At 61.2% G+C, this 17,566-nt stretch overlaps 3 protein-coding genes, 1 long non-coding RNA gene and 1 other non-coding gene across 9 annotated transcripts in view; 2 read left to right on the top strand and 3 right to left on the bottom strand.

Moving 5' to 3' along the window:
• Positions 1-37: 37 nt before the first annotated feature.
• METTL26 (methyltransferase like 26) lies at positions 38-3,792 on the bottom strand. 3 transcript variants are annotated; one of them, XM_056338019.1, is made up of 6 exons: positions 3,538-3,789; positions 1,676-1,838; positions 1,473-1,532; positions 1,023-1,112; positions 741-819; positions 38-660 (listed from the first exon to the last, which is right to left on the bottom strand). In XM_056338019.1, exons 1-6 carry the CDS (start codon positions 3,744-3,746, stop codon positions 416-418), a joined length of 846 nt encoding a protein of 281 aa, XP_056193994.1. In that variant the 5' UTR covers positions 3,747-3,789; the 3' UTR covers positions 38-415. The 3 variants fall into 3 exon arrangements, with proteins under 3 accessions (XP_056193994.1, XP_056193995.1, XP_056193996.1); XM_056338020.1 differs by having other exon boundaries at positions 483-660; positions 1,023-1,090; positions 3,538-3,790; XM_056338021.1 differs by lacking the exon at positions 1,473-1,532 and having other exon boundaries at positions 483-660; positions 1,023-1,090; positions 3,538-3,792.
• A 93-nt stretch (positions 3,793-3,885) lies between these two features.
• On the bottom strand, positions 3,886-3,956 carry TRNAG-CCC (transfer RNA glycine (anticodon CCC)). The gene has a single exon. It is a non-coding gene; the product is annotated as a tRNA-Gly (tRNA).
• A 913-nt stretch (positions 3,957-4,869) lies between these two features.
• Positions 4,870-8,188, top strand: MCRIP2 (MAPK regulated corepressor interacting protein 2). 3 transcript variants are annotated; one of them, XM_056336272.1, is made up of 5 exons: positions 4,870-5,027; positions 5,115-5,196; positions 6,581-6,708; positions 6,939-7,043; positions 7,699-8,188. In XM_056336272.1, exons 1-5 carry the CDS (start codon positions 4,976-4,978, stop codon positions 7,767-7,769), a joined length of 438 nt encoding a protein of 145 aa, XP_056192247.1. In that variant the 5' UTR covers positions 4,870-4,975; the 3' UTR covers positions 7,770-8,188. The 3 variants fall into 3 exon arrangements, with proteins under 3 accessions (XP_056192247.1, XP_056192246.1, XP_056192245.1); XM_056336271.1 differs by having other exon boundaries at positions 5,115-5,195; positions 6,577-6,708; XM_056336270.1 differs by lacking the exons at positions 4,870-5,027; positions 5,115-5,196 and adding an exon at positions 5,438-5,796.
• A 751-nt stretch (positions 8,189-8,939) lies between these two features.
• ABCA3 (ATP binding cassette subfamily A member 3) overlaps positions 8,940-17,566 on the bottom strand; it is a 31,110-nt gene continuing 22,483 nt past the window's right edge. The window contains exons 22-31 of the mRNA XM_056336269.1: positions 17,036-17,255; positions 16,631-16,789; positions 15,918-16,090; positions 15,502-15,636; positions 15,172-15,366; positions 13,452-13,639; positions 13,179-13,349; positions 12,772-12,959; positions 12,591-12,664; positions 8,940-11,459 (exon numbers count right to left, since the gene is read on the bottom strand). Of these exons, the coding sequence (XP_056192244.1) occupies positions 11,328-11,459; positions 12,591-12,664; positions 12,772-12,959; positions 13,179-13,349; positions 13,452-13,639; positions 15,172-15,366; positions 15,502-15,636; positions 15,918-16,090; positions 16,631-16,789; positions 17,036-17,255 (1,635 nt within the window). The 3' untranslated portion in view covers positions 8,940-11,327. The remainder of the gene's footprint in view (positions 11,460-12,590; positions 12,665-12,771; positions 12,960-13,178; positions 13,350-13,451; positions 13,640-15,171; positions 15,367-15,501; positions 15,637-15,917; positions 16,091-16,630; positions 16,790-17,035; positions 17,256-17,566) is intronic.
• LOC130148095 (uncharacterized) lies at positions 10,769-11,912 on the top strand. The gene is made up of 3 exons (XR_008821470.1): positions 10,769-10,902; positions 11,064-11,173; positions 11,282-11,912. It is a non-coding gene; the product is annotated as an uncharacterized LOC130148095 (long non-coding RNA).

Genomic DNA, 17,566 nt, shown 5'->3' on the forward strand with positions numbered 1-17,566 from the left:
AGCATCAGTGCCAAAAGCATCAGGGAGCTGCTGGGGGTCGGGGGGCAAAGTCCCAAAGTTTATTGGGGGGAGCAGCAGCACAGTTCGGGGGCAGGGGGAAGAGGGATGGGTCCCTCAGCCATCACCACAGCATCCTCTGGAGAAACTGGCACCAAGCAAGAAGTCTCCCCCCTGCCCAGGCGTGCTGTCCCCCCCGCCTGTGCCCCCTGTAGCAGCTGCAGCAGCTTCCCTGGGCCAGGTTGGGGCACCCCATTGCAAAGGGAGCCCCAAAGGGGCCAGTGGAGACAGACCCCCACACACCAGCCCACCAGCCCAGCCCAGCCCCAGGTGGGGTGAGTGGAGCACTGTCCCATCGCTGCTGTCCCCAGCCCTGGCTGGCACTGGGATGAGGACAGTGTGACCCCTCAAGGAGGCATCAGTGAAGGGGGGGGCAGCTGTGCTGGTTGATGCTGGGAGATGCTGTTTGATGCCGGGGGGTGCTGGTTGATGCTGGGAGATGCTGGTTGATGCTGGGGGGTGCTGGTTGATGCTGAGCGGTGCTGGTTGATGCCGGGCGGTGCTGGTTGATGATGGGTGGTGCTGGCTGATGATGGGAGGTGCTGCTGGGGCAGGTTACTGCTTGCGGAAGATAAGACTCTTGTTGTTGGCTGGCATGTCCACCTGGAAGCACAGAGCCGGGACTCAGGGGGTCCCCACTGGTGCAGGGACACCCCCCCACCCCCGCAGACCCCAGCACCTACCATCCTCTCCAGGTGCAGCCCGTTGGCCTCGGCCAGCTGCTGCAGCAGCGCCGTGTCCCGAAGGCCCCAGGCAGGGTTGCTGCCAGGGGGACAGGCGTGGGTCACACAGAGGGACATCTCACCCCTGCGCTCACCAAAGCACCCCCATCTCCCAGGGGTGCCCCAGTCGGGGGGGCTCCCCCTGGCCGCTGCTTTAGGTCTTGTCTGGAAGGACCAGGCTGGGAGGGAGCTCCCTGCAGCCCCCAGCGGCCTGCGCCCCCCCGCCCCACTCCCTGCTCCTACCGCTGTCTCAGGCTGCGGTCGAAGTCCACGTTGCTCTGGGGGCTGATCTGGCCGTCCACGGCGTAGGGCTGCCGGGACACGAAGCTGGAGCTGCAGGCACAAGCCATTGGCTGTGTCCCCCGAGTCCCCCCCCAGCCCATGGGCTGCTGTCCCCACCACACACAGGAGGTAAGCGAGAAGAGACATGGCCCCTGATAGTGACACAGGTCACTTCACCCACCGCAGACACCGCAGCCCCTGCCCCGGATGGGGCAAGGGACGACAGGATCCCTTCCGTTGTGGGAGCGAACAGCCAAAGTTGCCCATCCCGGGCTCAGCGTGTGCCCCAAAAGGCTGAGATCCCTCTGGAAACCCCGGCCCTCCCTTTCCCAGCCCCCCCCAACCCATGCCTGGAGCTGCCCTCTCATCTGCCGCCCCCAGCATCTCCAGCATCAGCTGAGCAGCACCCACCCCATAGGTGAAGAGCACGCCACCGGGCTTCAGCAGCACCCCAGCACCCTTGAACAGGCCCTGGGGAAAAAAGAGAGGTGGGGACCGGGTCAGAGGGCTGGGAACACCCCCCCCCGGGAGCTCCCTTCTCGGTCCTGGGACCCCCAGGCCAGGAGACAGGAACTTGCCGAGGGCCAGCGTGGCTCCAGCCCTGCCCTGCTCACCTCGGTGCACCGCAGCTCCGCGATGTGCATCATGTTGATGCTGACGAGGAGGTCGAGGGTGGCGGGTTGGGTGCCCCCCCATGTCTCCCAGCCCTGCGAGACGTCCAGCAGGATGGGGGGCAGCATGTTGGGCACCTGCGTGGCTTCTGCGTAGGCAGCAATGCTGCGGGCACCAAACCCCACATCAGCCCCAGCCAGGGCATTTCATGCCCCCACCCCCACCCCGACCAGCACCCACTGCAGGCAGACCCAAACCTGCCTGTGCTGGCTGCCAGCAGCAGCTCCCAGGTGGAGTCTGTGATGTCTAGTAATAAGGTTGTGTTTGCAACATAGCCTGGGGGGGCTCTGCACAGGGTGAGGGGTCTAGTATTGCTGAGCTCTTTGCTTTTTTGCAGCCAGCAGCTGGAGAGCTGGCAGCAGCCGGACAACTGGCAGCACGTGGACTGAAAGACCCCAGTGCCTAAAAAAAAATCCCGCTGTTGCCTCTCAGCTGGGCAGCCAGAGCATGCTGCCCTCCCGGCTGCTTCCGTGTGCACTGCCTGCACCCAACGTGCTCAGGCTGCCTGCATGCTGCCTGCACCATGCTGCCCGTGCCACACTGGCTGCACCCACACCGTGCTGCCTGCACCCACACCATGCTGCCTGCACCCGCACCTGCACCCATGTGCTCAGGCTGCCTGCACCCGCACCCCACTGCCTGCACATGCACCGTGCTGCCTATGCCTGCACCGCACTGCCTGCACCCACACGCCTGTGCTGCATGGAGCCCTGCCTGCACCCACGTGCTCAGGCTGCCTGCACCCCCACCATGCTGCCTGCACCCACGTGCTCAGGCTGCCCGCAGCACTGCCAGCACCCACACGCCCGTGCTGCCTGCAGCACTGCCTGCACCCCGCCGGTATGCTGCAGCAGTGCTGCGTGATTTTGGTGTGATTTATACTCTTTTTGGCACATTCCCCAGCCAGGTCTGGGTTCCCAAGGCGGTGGAGCAGGGAACCGCAGCCTCCCGGCCTCAGCCTGGGAATTATTTTTAGCCAGGGTGGTGCGTGTGTGTGCTGCTTGCCGGGGAGGTGATGGGTGGGATGCCAGCCGCAACCGGCCCTGGACAGGGGACAATTTTGGCAGTTCCCCACCGGGCTTTTTTTTTTTTTTTTTTAATGAGGGAATTCCTCCCCATGCTGCGGAGCCAGGGTTTATTTTTGGTTCCTGAATGGAAACCAAGCCCTCCAAGGCCAGCGATGCAATGCCTGGAATGGGCATTTGGCTGCGGCTAGACCCACGCACACCGACACGGAGCAAATAAACACGGGGGGGCTGGCCAGGTGGCACAGAGCTGGGATGGGAGTGGGTCGGAGTGGGAGCCAGGGCCGGCACCCAGGTGAGCTGGGCATCAGACCCAGCATCACCATAGAGTGCTGCAGCTGCCCGCGCCGGTGGGAATCGCTTGTGGAAAGTGGGATACTGGTGCTTTCCTGGGAAAAACAAAGTCCTGACCTGGGGAGCCTGGGCTGTTTGGGAGTTGGGGATTGGGGCTTTTCTGGAAAAAACATAGCAAGCATTGACCTGGGGAGCCTGGGCTATCCAAGAGTTGAATATTGTGGTTTTCCTGGAATAAATAAAGCATCGAGCAGGGGAGCCTGGGCTGTCCAAGAGTTCAATATTGGGGTTTTTTTCGGGAAAAAAATAAACATCCAGCTGGGGGCGGGGCGGGGAGGGCAGTCATCTAAAAGCTGGGTCTGGGGTCTTTCCTGGAATAAAGCAGAGCTGCGAGCTAGGGAGCCTGGGTGCTCCGGCCGCGGGTGCGTCGGGAGGGGAAGGGGCTGCGGGCTGTGCCCAGGGATCCCCCCCAGCTCCCCACTCACCTGCGCAGCGCCTGGGGGTCGATGTCGGAGGGCTGCCAGAGGGTCTGCGGCAGCGCCCGGGCGAAGTGCGCGGCGTGCAGCCCCGCGCCTGCTCCCACCTCCAGCACCCGTACGGCGCCGGGTCCCGCGTGGGCGCCGGAGCCCGCGTACTCCCGCAGCACGGCCAGGATCGGGCCCTTGTTGCGCTCCGCCGCCGCGGGCGCTTGCATGGCTGGAGCAGGCGGTGGCCGCAGTGTGGGGACTACAGCTCCCAGCCGCCCCCACGGGGAACGCCCCCACCGCCGCGGGTGGAACCTCTCACGGGCGTTCAAAAAAATGAAGGGGGGGAAATAAAAGACCAGGAGCTCCTGCGCCGCCCGGGAATCGAACCCGGGTCGCAAGAATGGGAATCTTGCATGATACCACTACACCAGCGGCACCGCTGTCTGTTCTGCCCCCCCCGCCGGCCCTCGGCCTTCTCAGGCGTGACCGCGGGGCTGCGTGCCCGAGGGTCGCTGGGGCTGTCACAGTGTTGTCCCCATGGCGGTGGCACCTGAGCCCCTGCCTTTGCACCCCTTCGCTATCCCCTGCCTGGGCCCTACGTGTCTCAGGGGTGACACCTACGTGTCCTCCCTGTGTCCCCTGTCTCCTGAACGTCCCCTCTGTGTTCCCTGTGACTCCAGTGTTCCCTGCGTGCCTGTGCCATCTTGTCCCACGTGTCTCCCGGGCCCTTTCTCCTACTTGACCTCTCTGTGTCCCCACGTCCCTTGTGTGTACCCTGCGTGTCCCATGGCTCCGACATCTCACACGTCCCCTCTGTGTCCCATGCATTTCCCCCGTGTGCCCCCACGTCCCACTTGTGCCCATGTCCCATTCATTTCCCGTGTCCCATGTCCCACGTGTGTCCCCATGTATCTCATGTGCCATGTGTCCCCCACATGTGCCCCCGTGTGCCCCATGTGCGTCCCCACACCCCACGCGTGCCCCCCCATGTGTCCCGCGTCTGTCCCCACATCCCATGTGTGCCCCCCATGTGTCCCAGGTGCGTCCCCTGTGTGTCCCCACACCCCACGTGTGTCACTTACACGCCCCGCATGTGCCCCGTGCCTCCCCCCACCCCTCCCACGCGTGCCCCCGCTGTGTCCCGCCCGTCTCCCATGTGTGTCCCCACGCCCCACGTGTCAGGTGCGTGTCCCACCTGTCCCCCACACCCCCCAGGCGCCTCCCGCCCTCCCCCCGCCTCTCCCACCCCTCCCCCGGCGCCACGTGCGGCCCCCCCGCCCCTCCCCCTGCGGGCGCCCCCCGCCCCGCGGCCCCCCCGCCCGTCCCGCGCGGGCCCTTTAAGGGCGGGGGGCGTGTCGCGGCGGCCGGCCCGGTTCGTTAAAGGCCCGGGGGGGGGCGAGGGCCGCACTCGGGCGGGGGCGGCGGGGCCGGTGCGGGGCCGGTGCGGGGCCGCAGGATGTACACGCTGACGCGCGGCCCCAGCAAGCTGGCCACGCAGCGCCGTACAGGTACCGGGGAGCGGGGGGCGAGCGGCTGGGGGGCGGGGGGGCACCGTCCCCGTCCCGGGCCGCCCTGACCCCCGCCGCCGCCCGCAGGTCCGACGCAGCAGGCAGTGGAGAGCAGCAAGCTGGGCGAGCTGCGGGGTCGGCTCCAGCCCGGCGCCTGGCCCCCCGCTAGGTGAGCCCCGCGCCGGCGGTGGCCGTGACCTTGGGGAAAGGTTACCGGGGCGGCCGGGCCGCGCCGCCGGGGGAGGGGCCGGGGGGGGGGCGGAGGGGAACGGGACAGGGCTGGGGGCCGTCGGTCGGTGTCCGCACGCCGGACCCCCCGCCCGCTCCCCGCGGAGACCGCCCGCGTGTGGCGTGGGGGGGACCGGGGGCGGCCATCCCCGGGGGGGGCGGTTCGGGTAGAGGCCGCTGCCAACCGGCGCGGGGGAATGGGGCTTGTGACCGGAGGAGCGGGCAAAGTGCAGGCGGCGGGGGGCTGCCGGCCCCGAGTGCGCAGCGACGCCCCCCGGGGGAGGCTGGGGCTGTGCAGCGCCCCCGGGAGGCACCGGCTGCGCCACCCCGGTGTGCGGCCGCGGGCAGGGTTGGGGGCTGCTGGGCGGACCTGCCCCCCTCCAGCAGCAGCAGCAGCCGGAGCTGTGAGGCGGGGGTGGGGGGCAGCCGGAGGGTCCCGGCTCCATCCCTCGAGGGGGGAAGACTTGGGAGACCCCGTGCTGACAGGGCAGGCAGCCCCCGCCGGCGGGTCCGGGCGGCTCTGCCCGCTTCCTCCGAAGGGGTGAGGAAGGGTTCCCCCGGGGTGCAGCGGGGGCGTGTGTGTGCCTGCCCGCTGCCCCCCGCCACGCGTGGGGGGGTGGGCTACCCCGCCCGGGGCAGGGTGGGCAGGGGCTGCACGCTCTCTCGCCCTGCAGACTGTGACCTGCCTGTGCTCACAGGGCCCCTTAGACTTTGTCCCGTGAGGAGCGTGGCGCCGCCGCTGTCCCGTGCTCCCGGGCCGGGCAGACAAGCCCCAAGTGCCCCCGGGCCCGGCTGCCCCCGGCCCTGCCCGGGTTTGCTGGCCCCCGGGCCCAGCTCCTGACCTGCTCCCACTTGGCAGCCGGTTTGGTCCCAGCCCTGGGGCACCTTGGGGACGTCCCGGGGGCTGGGGCCGCTCCAGTAAACGCGGGCGCTTGGTCTGCGGAGCGGCATGTGCCCCTGCCCGCTGCCTAGCTGGGTTCCATATCTATTTTCCTGATTATTTCAGCAATTTTGGTGACAGATTATTTTTATTTTGGGGACTGTGCCTGGTGCCAGGCTGGAAGATGGGTGGGAGATGGGCAGGCTGTGCTTTTCCATGGGGAGCTCCCCTTGCCTGCACCCCTCCCTGTGTAGGAGCCCCCTTTCCCGGAGGGCTGGGTCCCTTTTGGTGCCCTTGGGGACAGGGCTGAGCAGGGTGGGCTGGCTGCGGCAGTGCCCCTGGCTTTGCCAGGGCCGTGTGTGTCGTGGGGCAACCCAGGGTGGCTGGACAGCCCCTGTCCTTGCTCCAAGCTGCCCCCTCACTGCTGCCTTGCTTTCCTCGGCAGCCCAGCCCAGAAACTAGTCTTCAACAGAGTGAACGGCAAGAGGCCGCAGGTGCTGCTGCAGCAGGTCTCGGCTCCCGAGGAGTGCTACACGCTGGCCCATGAGGAGAACGTCCGCTTTGTCTATGAAGGTGAGGGCAGAGGGTCCCTGGGGGCAGGCACCCCCTTGCTGCCACACCCTGGGGGGGCTGGAGCATGTGGGGTTCCTCTTGAGGCAGCTCTGTTGTGCTGTGGACCTTGGTGGCAGGGATGGGGTCCCCAGCCTGGGTCCCTGCCCTCCTTTGCACCACCTCCTGCGGCCCCCCAGGCTGGGAAAGCCCCATCCCAAAACCACCCGCTGCCTGTTCCCCCCCCCCTCCAGCCTGGCAGCAGGTAGAGCAGCAGCTGGATGGCAGCCGGAGTGGGGAGAGCGCCTGTGGCCCCGTGCAGTATGTAGAGAAAACCCCCAACCCTGAACTGATGAAAAGTAAGTGAGAAGCAGTTGTGGCACTTGGTGTGTCGGGCTCAGGGGTGCAGTGAGCTGGTGTGGGCTCAGCTGGGTGCCTGAGCAGGGCTGCAGTGGTGGGAGGAGGATCATCTCACTGCTGGATGCACCAGAGGGGCTGGGCTGAGTCTATCCTGCTGGTGCTGAGGCTGCTGTGGGTGTGTTGAGGAGCAGCTGGCCCCTGGCACTGTGGTGGGGGTGTCCCACCATGCCCCACTGGAGGAGCCCAAGCAAGCAGGGTGACTGATGACTTTTCTGGAAGTTACACTCTCTCCAGTCACCAAGGTGGTTTCAGCATCATGCTGGAGAGTAGCCCCCCGGGTCCCGCTGTGGGGACCTGCCTCTCCCGGGGCCGAGCAGGACCAAGCTGGAGCCCAGCGGGGATGGGGACACTGAGACGGAGCTGAGCGGGGGCCACAAATGCGGCCTGGGGGGTGCTGCGGTGGCTGAGAAGTCCCCAAGAAGAGAAGGACCCTGCAAACCCAGCCTGGCCTTCTGGGGACAGGGCACAGGGGTGGGGGAAATCTTGGGGTGTCTTTGTTGTTTCCCAGTGGCAAATGGTTGGGTTGGGGAGCACCCAGAGCTCTGCTCCAGCTGCTCTGCCTATGCTCTCCTCTCTTCCTCCCCTCTCTTTCAGACTTTGTTCCCATTGACCTGGAGGAGTGGTGGGCACAGCAATTTCTAGCCAAAATTGAAAATTGCACATAAAAGGGAAGAAAGGTTTGGGTTTGTTTTTTTTTTTTGTTTTTTTTAAGAGAAACAAATCTGAGACCATCTGGTCAGAGCCCAGAATTGGTGGGATTTTAGAACCACGTTTTTAAAAGATGACCGAAATCAAGTGACCCACGCTGCCAGCCCAGCGAGGCCAGTGGGACTGGACCACAGCCCTGCCCAGCTGGGCACCCACTCCCTGCGCCCAGCGTGGAGGAGCAGCGTGTGGCCCCAGCCAGGATTCCTTAAGTGCCAGTTCTTGGACTGCTGCAGCGCCTGCAGCCTCCAGCTCCCAGGGACACTGTGGTGCCATGCTGGGGATGAGGGAGCAGATTCCCCTGGTGCGGCTGTAGCCACGGGGAGGACAGCGAGGTGCTGTAGCAGGACTGCCAGACAATAAAGCGTTCAAACTGCCAGTGGAGAGGCACTTGTGGGATGGGGAGGAGGTGGCAAAGCAGCTGGTGTATAGAATGGTGCCCTGGGTTGGCATGGAGCAGGGAGGGCATCCCTGTGCGGGGGGGGGGGGACACACTCATGGCCGCGTCCTTGCTGAGCAGATACCATGTTGCTCTGGAGGTGGAAGGTCTTGGTGCATCTCCCTGCCTTCCTTGGAGCTGCATCCTTGCCTCAGTGGTGCCTCATCTCCCCGGGCTTAGCTGGGGGCTGGTGCTGCCTTGGGTGTAAGTTTGGGATTGGGGGGGTGGCATATGGGCAGGGGGCTGAGCACCTGACTGTGGTATGTAGATGGGTAAAGCTGTAGGAGTGAGGGTGCCAAGGCCAGCCCCCCACTGCCAGGGCAACCCTTGAAATTGCTTTGACAAAAGCTAGTTTGAGCCCCAAGTCTCCCCCTGTGGCTGTTGGGGTGCAGCTTTGGGGGGGGCGAAGAGAGGGTGGTTGTGGCTGCCTGTGGTGGAAGGAATGGGCGCCCCCCCCTTCTGCTCCCAGAGGCACTCTGGCACACAGGAAACCCCTCAGCCCATGGGCTTTTCCAGGCTGGACTGAGCCCTTCCAGGTCAGATTTTGGAGGACACCCCTGTTGTTCCCCCCCCTCCCCGTGCCCCAAAGCAGAGAGCAGAAGGCCAGCACAGCCTGAGCAGCCTAAGCCCAACCCACCAGGGCTGGAGCTGCTCTGGGACTCCAAAGGAGGCCAGGAAACACCCACTGGAAAAAAAAAAATCATCTTTATTATTCCTATTGATGGGACTAACAACCACACACTGCAGCCAGAGAGGAGCAGCAGCTGTGATGCTTCGCCCACCGTGGCTTGGGCGGCCAGAGCGTTGCCAGCAGCAGCCATGATGCTGCCAGCACAGAACCTGCTGGTGCCCGGCGAGCAGCCCTGGTCCTGCAGCTGTAACAGAAATGGGGCTGGCAGGGCTGGTACAGCACCGTGCAGCTGAGGAATGCTGCTTTGGTAAGACTGTTCAGGCTGGGATGGCCCCCATGGTGGGGGGCTGGTGCTGCGGGATGCCATCCTTGCCCTTGACTTCTCCACTGTGTTCATGGGCCCTGTGGAGGGGGTTATGCTGCCCCTGTGCTACCTGCCCCAGGACCAAGCCTTGCAGGGGGGTCACCAGTACCCCAACAGCACGTGGTGGTGGGCGTCTCTGCTGTCCTGCCTGTTGTTGCTGTGCTCAGGGTGCTGCCAGCCTGTGGCAATTTAGTGTCTCACTGCTCCCCATCCCAGGCAAAGCCCTGGAGGCGCTGCTGCATCCTGCTGTAGCTCCCCTTCCCAAAAATACCAGCTTCTGGGAGTCCCAGCACTCTCCTGGTGGCTCCAGGCACCCTCCCACCAGAAAGCACTCCCCTTTTTTTTTTTTTTGGCACAAGAGCTGCCCCAGGGTGGCTCTGCCAGCTGCAGGGATGCTCCCAGGTAGCAAACCCTCCGTGCCAGCAGCTCTGATGGACACCAAGGCGTTCCAGGGATGCCATTCAGCTGCTGGCTGCCTACTAATAAAAACACACATTGTTAAGATCAGGGAAATTCTTAGTAACATGATGCACCATCGTTTTGAACAACATTAGGCAAAGGGAAAAAATGGAACAGGAAAGAATGAGTCCAGTCACAGGAACAAAACAAAAACCCAACCCAAAAATACAACCCAACCCCTGACAATGCAATCACTAGAAGGGAATCAGCACCCTCGCCATAAATATTAATTCATTTAGTTATGTGCAATTGTGTGTATTACTATAGTGCAAATAGCGCTGCATTGATCACGGAGCAGCCGGCCCGAAGGGGACTGCCCCTAGGTGACACAGGGACTAGTTAAGGACAGACAAGAATCAACATGGATGTAAAACAAAAAAAGCAACCCAGCCACTGGGAAACGCCAAAAAGAAAATCCCAGTTGCTGCCTCTGCCTCCGTGGAGGGCTGGGCAGTGCTGGTGCCTACTGCACCATGCCCAGCAGCATCCCCTGTGGCTGGGAAAGGGCAGGAGGGTACCTTTGCTGCTCCCTGTCCGCTGCCAGAGCAGCCCGGCGTGGTGCGGAGGGGATGATGATGAGGAGGAGGATGTGGGATGGGCAGGCTCTGGTCAGAGCTGCGTGGGGTCTAAGGGGAGAGCCCCTCTGGCATTCGCAACCAGTCCTGTGGCTGCACAGCACTCTGCAGGGCAGTGCTGCTGCCTAAACCTTTTCATGGATGCAACAGCGAGCCCAGCAGCGTCCCCAGGCACCCTGCGACACCTCTCGCCCATCGCTGCCTTGAGCCCGAGCTCTGCCTCTGCAGCTGTACCCGCCACGTGCTGTATGAGGGGCCGAGCTCTGGGCATCTCACCAGTAACACATCGTGCCAGCACCGCGCAGCCAGCTCCCCCGGCACCGCTGCCAGCTCCTCAGGACGGGCTTGCCTCCACCCACAGGCAAGCAAGCAGGAGGGGACAGCATTTTCCAAGGAGTTAAAGGAGATGCAGCCTCTGCCATGCCGAAGGGGACCCACAGGAGCCTTGCCTTGTCCCCTCCCGCTAGACACAACGAGCTTCTAAGGGCAACCACAGCACACCCGAATTAACCCAGCGAACAGTTTGGGTCTAAGCTATTTGACAGCCTCCTGGTAAACCATGAGCAAACCACCTAACAATACACGTCGACATGCGGGCAAAGACCATGAAGCAGCGTCCTGATGGGTATGAGCATCGGGCAGGGAAGAGGGGCGCGGGGGGCGGGGAGTGTGGTGCCATTTGGGGACAGCATCCCACTCCTCCTTTGCCAGCCCAACCCCCAACACCCCTCTCCACCCATCCAGGCTTCTCCCTGCTTTTGGAGCTTTTTTTTTTTTGCTGTCTAGATGGGAGTGAAGGCTGGAGAGTGGGAGTGTCACATGCACACACACACGCACACACAGACCCGTGCCAGCACGCGATGCACACGCATCGCTGGTGTTCCCCACGGCAGAAGGTACGATGCCATCCGCTCCCCCCTCCCCGGTGAAAAGTTTCTTACATTTATACATTATTTAAGACACGCCGATATATAAATTACTGTCTCTATATATACTATGTTTAGGCAGCAGGGCCAGTCCGTGACGAAGGGCACCAGTGGGGGCTTCTGCTCATTTCCCTCTGTCCTCTGTGTAGTGCTGGAAGCGAGTGAAGCTCATGAAGACTTGCTCCAGGGATATCTGGCTCACCGAATAGTCTTCCAAGCGGTACTTCTCTTTGGCTTTCTCCAAGGCCCCGAAGACCTGCAAGGGACAGCATGGCAGTTACTGCAGGGTACCTCAGCTGCGGGAGAACCCCATGGGTTGCAGCCGAGAAAGCGGAGGAAGCCTTCTCCTCCAGGGAGAGCCAGGGGAAGGGAAACCTCCCCTGGCAGGAGGGCAGTGGTAAGCCAGAAGATGGATTATTTAGCAGAGCACCTGACCCCATTTTAAAATATGTATTTTACATATACATATATATATATGATACAAACATATATATACAAATGTATTTTTTTTTAAATATATCCCTGGGCTGGGATCCCAGCTCAATACATTATAAATATAAAATATGTATATAATAGATAAAAAACTATATATATACAGATATAAAAATGTATATACTGTGTACAAAAACTATCTGTATATTATATGCATATATATGTATACTACCTAGACATAAACATGTATCGACAGTATATAACTGTCTGCATACACTATATGTATAACTGTTTACACTGTATACAGATAATCTCTCTCCACACCCCCCATCCCCCTGGTTTTTATATATCCCCCTGGGCTGGGATCCAGCCGGGTCTGTGGCTCAGCAAAGCCCATGTCCGTAGCCCCGCACGTGGCAGCCCCAGTGCCCACGTGCAGCAGCAGCAGAGTTGATGCTGTGTCCACCAGTGCTGCATTCCCAGCAGGGAGATGCAGGGTGGGAAGGATGCAGCTAGCAAACACACTCCTTCCAGCACCCTCCAGAGCCTCCATGCAATATTTTGAGATGCACAAACAATGGCAAAATCAGCTCTTGCTCCCCAGGGAGACGCGGCTTTCCCTCTGGAGGGCTGTGGGCAGGGGCAGTCAGTTGGGGGGGGTGGGATGGAGCGGTCCTGGCTCAGCACACATGGCGAGTCCTGGATGCTCACACGCTGGCTGTTTGCGCAGGTGACCTGTTTGGGCCAGGAGGTGGGAAAGGGCTGGGGAGAAACCCACTTTTTAATTTGCTTGGGTTTTATGTATCACCTGGATTTTGGACAGAGAGTGGCTCTGGAAGAAAAGGAAGATGAGCCGAGCATGAAAGCAAAGCATCAAGAGCATGCTAAGGGACAGGAATAGGGTTGTGCCCCCCCAGCCTCGTCCCGCACCAGCCGTGCTCCAGCACCTGCTTACCTGTGCCCAGCTGAGGTTCTTGTTGGTCAAGTGGTAATGTACCATGCCCTGGTGCTCGTGTTTCAGGACACTGCCTGGTAGAGACAAGCGAGGAGAGGCTCTGTGTTAGGCAACTGGCTGAAGCTCTCGCCCAGCACCCTGCCCTCCCTCGGAGGGCAACAGCTCTGGCAGCTAATGGTACCTGGGAAAGTCTTCTCCACGAAGGCCTTGAAGGCCTGCAGCTCGCCCTCCTCCTCACTCCGCGTTTTGGCCAGCAAGGTGTAGCCACTGCCGAACTTGCTTTTCAGGTGCTGGGGGCTGCCCAGGCATTTGAACTGCCCGTTCACCATGATGGCCAGCCGCGTGCACAGCGCTTCGCACTCCTCCATGCTGCAGGACAGAAGAGGGCTTGTTCAGGGGCAGGAGCACCAAGGCAGAACAGTAGAAGCTTCTGGACTTTCAGAGGGAGATCTGGGTAAAGCAGCCACTGCCGGCTGCAGGCAGTGCCCCCCCCCAGGCTCTGGAGGCAGGTCCCATCCCTTGGACCCCAGCACCCTCCCTCCTTCTCCCCAACCTCTCACGCCAAGCGCCTGCCCAGACAAGCGTCACCTGTGGGAAGTGAAGATGATGGATTTGCCACACTCCCGCGTCCGTGTCACTGCGTCCCAGAGCAAACGCCGGGCCACAGGGTCCATGCCGGTGGAGGGTTCATCCAGGAAGATGACGGGGGGACCGCCAATGAGGGCGATGCCAGCGCTCAGCTTCCGCTTGTTACCACCACTGCAGGAGACGGGCATGGGGACAGAGACCCAATATGAGCACAGGGAGAGCCACACAAGACGAAGGGCAAGGGGCACAGGGTGTCTCCATGGCTCCTCTTACCTGTAGGTCCTCACGAGTTTGTCGGCATGTGGCTCCAGGAGCAGCCCTCGCAGCATGTTCTCCACGCAGCTGCCGATGTAGCGCTCGGGGATGCCCCGCAGCCGGGCGTACATGCTCAGGGTCTCGCGGCCCGTCATGTGGTCCAGGAGGGCATCAAACTGCGGGCAGTAGCCGATCCGCTGTTGGACCTTGGGGCAAGAAGAGCCCAATGGGATCAGCTCACAGGCAAGTCTCTGCAAGGTCCCCAAGCCAGGAGGTGCCTCGGCACCCACAGGGCTTAGCTGCATCTCCACAAGGTTTCTGCTCAAAGCGACAGGGACTGAGCCGCCCCTGTGAAACCACGGGAGCAATGAGAGGGAAAGCCCCTGGTGGCTGGAGCAGCCAGTCTGGCAGGGATGGACACATGCAGCGGCTCTGGATGGCAACTGTGTGGCCTCGTGCTGCGTTTCCCAAGCTCGTCCATCATTGTGCGGGGGCAGTTCAGGTGGCCCAGGCTCTTGGGGAAAAAGAAAGCACTGGAAGGTCTGTACCTGTACTGGGTTTGCGTGGCAAGGTTTTGGTACCAGGGGGCTGCAGGGGGGCTGTGCCAGAGCTGCCCCTGTGCCCGACGGAGCCCACAGAGCCCACGCCAGACAGCTCCCAGCTGGACCTGCTGCTGGCCGTGCCTCAGGGGTAATGTATTTAAGAAGAGGGGGAAAAAAAAATATTGCACAACAAATTGCAGCAGAAAAGAGGAGAGAGATCATGTGAGAGCCACAGCCCTGCAGACACGAAGGTCAGTGGAGGAGGAGGCAGGAGGGGCTCACGGCGCCGGAGCAGAGGTGCCCCAGCAGCCCGTGGGGAAGCCCCCAGCGGGGCAGGCTGTGCCCCAGCCCAGGGTGCCAGGGGGCGCAGACCCCCCCCGCAGCCCACGGGGCGGCTGCCGGCAGGGCCCGTGGGGAGGAGCCTGGGATGGGATGGGGACCCCGTGGGGACCCCCCTGGGGCCAGCTGTGCCTGGGGGGCTGTGCCTGTGCTGGGGGGGGGGACCCCCGCTGGGGCAGCATGTGAAGGGCTGCAGCCCATGGGAAGGAGCCACGCTGGAGATCTCCCAGCCAGGGTCAGCCCACCACAGCACCCTGCTCCCCCTGTCCTGGTCTCCTCTGGGGACAAGAGCCCAGCAGAAGGCCGAGGGGCAGGGGAAGAAGCAAGCAGGGCCGTGCTTTCAGGGCAGACCCTGCCTGTGTTCTCCTTGCTTGACGCTGTCTGGGCTTGACAGTGGCAGGGCTATCCAGGGACTGAACTGAAAGCCTGATTCCTGCTCATCCCTTGCTTTTCCAAGGGCAGTGGGTAATTCCCAGCAAGGAGACCTCTAGCAGGGGGTTCTGGAAAGGTTCAACCTGCTTATTTTTGAGACACCATCACCCAACTGTGATCATTAATTCACATTTTTCACCTTTCCAACTTACGGAGCTAAACCCTTTGATGAAGGGTTTGCCACCCCAGCAAGGTTTGGCTCCCATTTGTTACCCCCATCTGTCATCCCAGCGGAGAGGGGACTGCTTCCCCGTGGCCAGATAACGGAGAGCTGGGCCAGACATGGACACAACGTCCCTGGGATATTACTTCAACCTCTGGCAACGGCCACCATGTCCTCCTCAGAGGCACTCGCGAGGTGGCCCAGCCCAGCCAGACGCAGGTTTGCGTGTAACACTGCCCTCCGCCCCTGCAGCCCTTGGTACCTTCTTGATGTTGGCCAGAATGCTGTGGCCGTCCACAAAGGCATCCCCTGACGTGATGCTCTCGTCACCCGTCAGCATCTTGAAGGTGGTGGTTTTGCCCGCTCCATTGAAGCCGAGGAGGCCAAAGCATTCCCCTTTGCTGACCGCCAAGGAGATCCTGTCCACCGCCAGCAGGGACTCCCGGCTGTCGTAGACCTGGAGGAGACCATGCACAAGCCATGCCAGTCACTGCCTGGTGGCACAGCAAGGCAAGTGGTGGCTTTACCAGCCCCGTGAGGACCATGGTTCAGCCAGCAGCAGGGTGCTGAGGAAGGGCCACGCTCTCCTCACCTTGGTGAGCTCCTTGATGACCAGAGGGCTGCTGAGAGATGACAGCAGTTCTGGTGGTGACTCCAAAACCTTCTTCCTCTCATCTGCCACGTCCCGGTCCTCCGGCAGCACAGATACCCTGTTCAGCAGTGCCACCTAAACAGGGGAGAAAAAACACTCTGCCACCTGGCTGCTGTGGGACAAATGAATTCTTCCAGTGCCCCCAACCCAGACACAATCCATCCCTTTGATCAGCCGTCTCTCCCTCCCTTTGCCAACCCACACAGTCAACAGGACTGGCCCCTCCAAGCCACCTGCTCCAGGAATGCTCCCTGAGAGAGTGATTTAGGTGAAGGGAGCTTGTCTCCAGCTCGCAGGGACTCCTGGGCTTGGTTTGGGGGGCATCTTACTTCTCCCTTCCACATGCTTCAGCTCACCCATTTCCGCCGCCTGCAGATGCCACAGACCAAAGTTCTCAGTCTCCAGAGAAGGTTTGTCTCAATGAGGAAAAGGAGGAAGAGGAAGGAGAAACCCTGGACGGTCAAGGAGGTCAGGTATCGTCCGATCCCAGGAGTCTCCCAGGAAAAGTAGTTCATCTGATAACTGATATCTGAGCAGGGATGGAACAAAATCAAGATTTGGATCAATCCACACTCTGGGGAGGGGCACGGAAAGCTGTGAGCCCAAGGCTTTGCCAGGCTCATCTCCATGCCAGCCCACACTGGCTCCCTGCCCACAGCTCTTTCCAACACTCATTTCCATCCCAGCTCACACTGGCTCCCTGCCCACAGCTCTTTCCAATGCTTCCCACAGGAAGATTCCGGTCTGGAGGGGATCTGGCAGAAGATGCCCAGTGGAGGCACACAGAGGAGAAAACGTCACTCTTGGGACAGGGACTTCTTTACTTGTTTATGAAACTTTCCCTCACCCCAGCTTTCCTCCAAATCATTAGTAAGGAAAAGATGCCTTAATTGGATCACCTACGAGTGTCAAATGCTGCCTAGTTTTTACTTTAAAATGGTACCTGGAGCTACTGCCCAGGTTGGGTTAGAGGCCCCGTGATACTGCCCAGCTCCACCATCCACCCCTCAGAGACCTCCCAGTGTGGCTACGGTGGGGTGGGCAGGTGAGGACCAACACAGAGACTCACTAAACGCCTTGCAGATGAAGATGGCTTCAACAGAGGAGGTACAAAACTGAATGAACTCATAGTTCTGGTAGAAGTCACTGATGCACTGGCCCAGGCAGTAATTGGGTAAGACGAGAAAGACTTTATCCAAGGTTTTGGAGAGGTCCACCAAGCCCAGTTCTGAAAAAAGAGCACAGGAGGAACAACAGATTGGGAGTTAGCTGGTTTTAGAGAAAGACCCTGATACTTCCAAGTTCAGAAGGAAAACCAACAGATTTTGTCACGTTTAATGGGTGAGAATGGACTGTCATAGCAGTTTTGTTGCTGGTGTGGGGACAGCCCTGGGATGAGAGTCCCCCTGGGGGCTGCATCTTCCTGGTGATGGCAGGGTGCGGTGCTGGGCAGGCACGGAGGGCAGCGACCCACCTGGGATGCTCATGATGGTGACCGCCAGGAAGGTGGCCGTGCCTGAGAGGATGTTGAAGATGGTGAGACGGGTGTAGGCTGTGGCTGCCACCGAGAAGAAGAAGCTAAGGAGGTACATGAGGGGGATGATGGCCCAGCCATAAAGGAGGAAGATCAGCATCACATCAACGAGGTGGCTGTCTTGGGTGAAGGCTTGCACGTCAAAGGCTTGGAATATCACCTGGGGCACAGCAATGTGAGTAGAATGCATGTCTGTCTTGACCACAAGTGATGTTGCCCTTGTCTCAGTGGCCCAGGCAGCAAGGTAATGGCAGCACCGCACTGACGGTTCCTACCAGCAGCCCACGCCTGTCCCCAAGACAAGCTCTCTTTCTGCAGACCAGAATGCAGAAGGGCAGATCTGGGGAATCGCTCTCCATGCTCCCATGTATTTTGAGATTTTCTAGTGCCCACAAACAAGCATTCAGGTGCCAGAGGCTGCAGTTGACTGACCCAGCTGGCTGGCCATGACACAGCTCCCAGAAGGACTAA

The sequence above is a fragment of the Falco biarmicus genome, chromosome 4, assembly GCF_023638135.1.
Source record: "Falco biarmicus isolate bFalBia1 chromosome 4, bFalBia1.pri, whole genome shotgun sequence".
Lineage (NCBI taxonomy): Eukaryota > Metazoa > Chordata > Aves > Falconiformes > Falconidae > Falco > Falco biarmicus.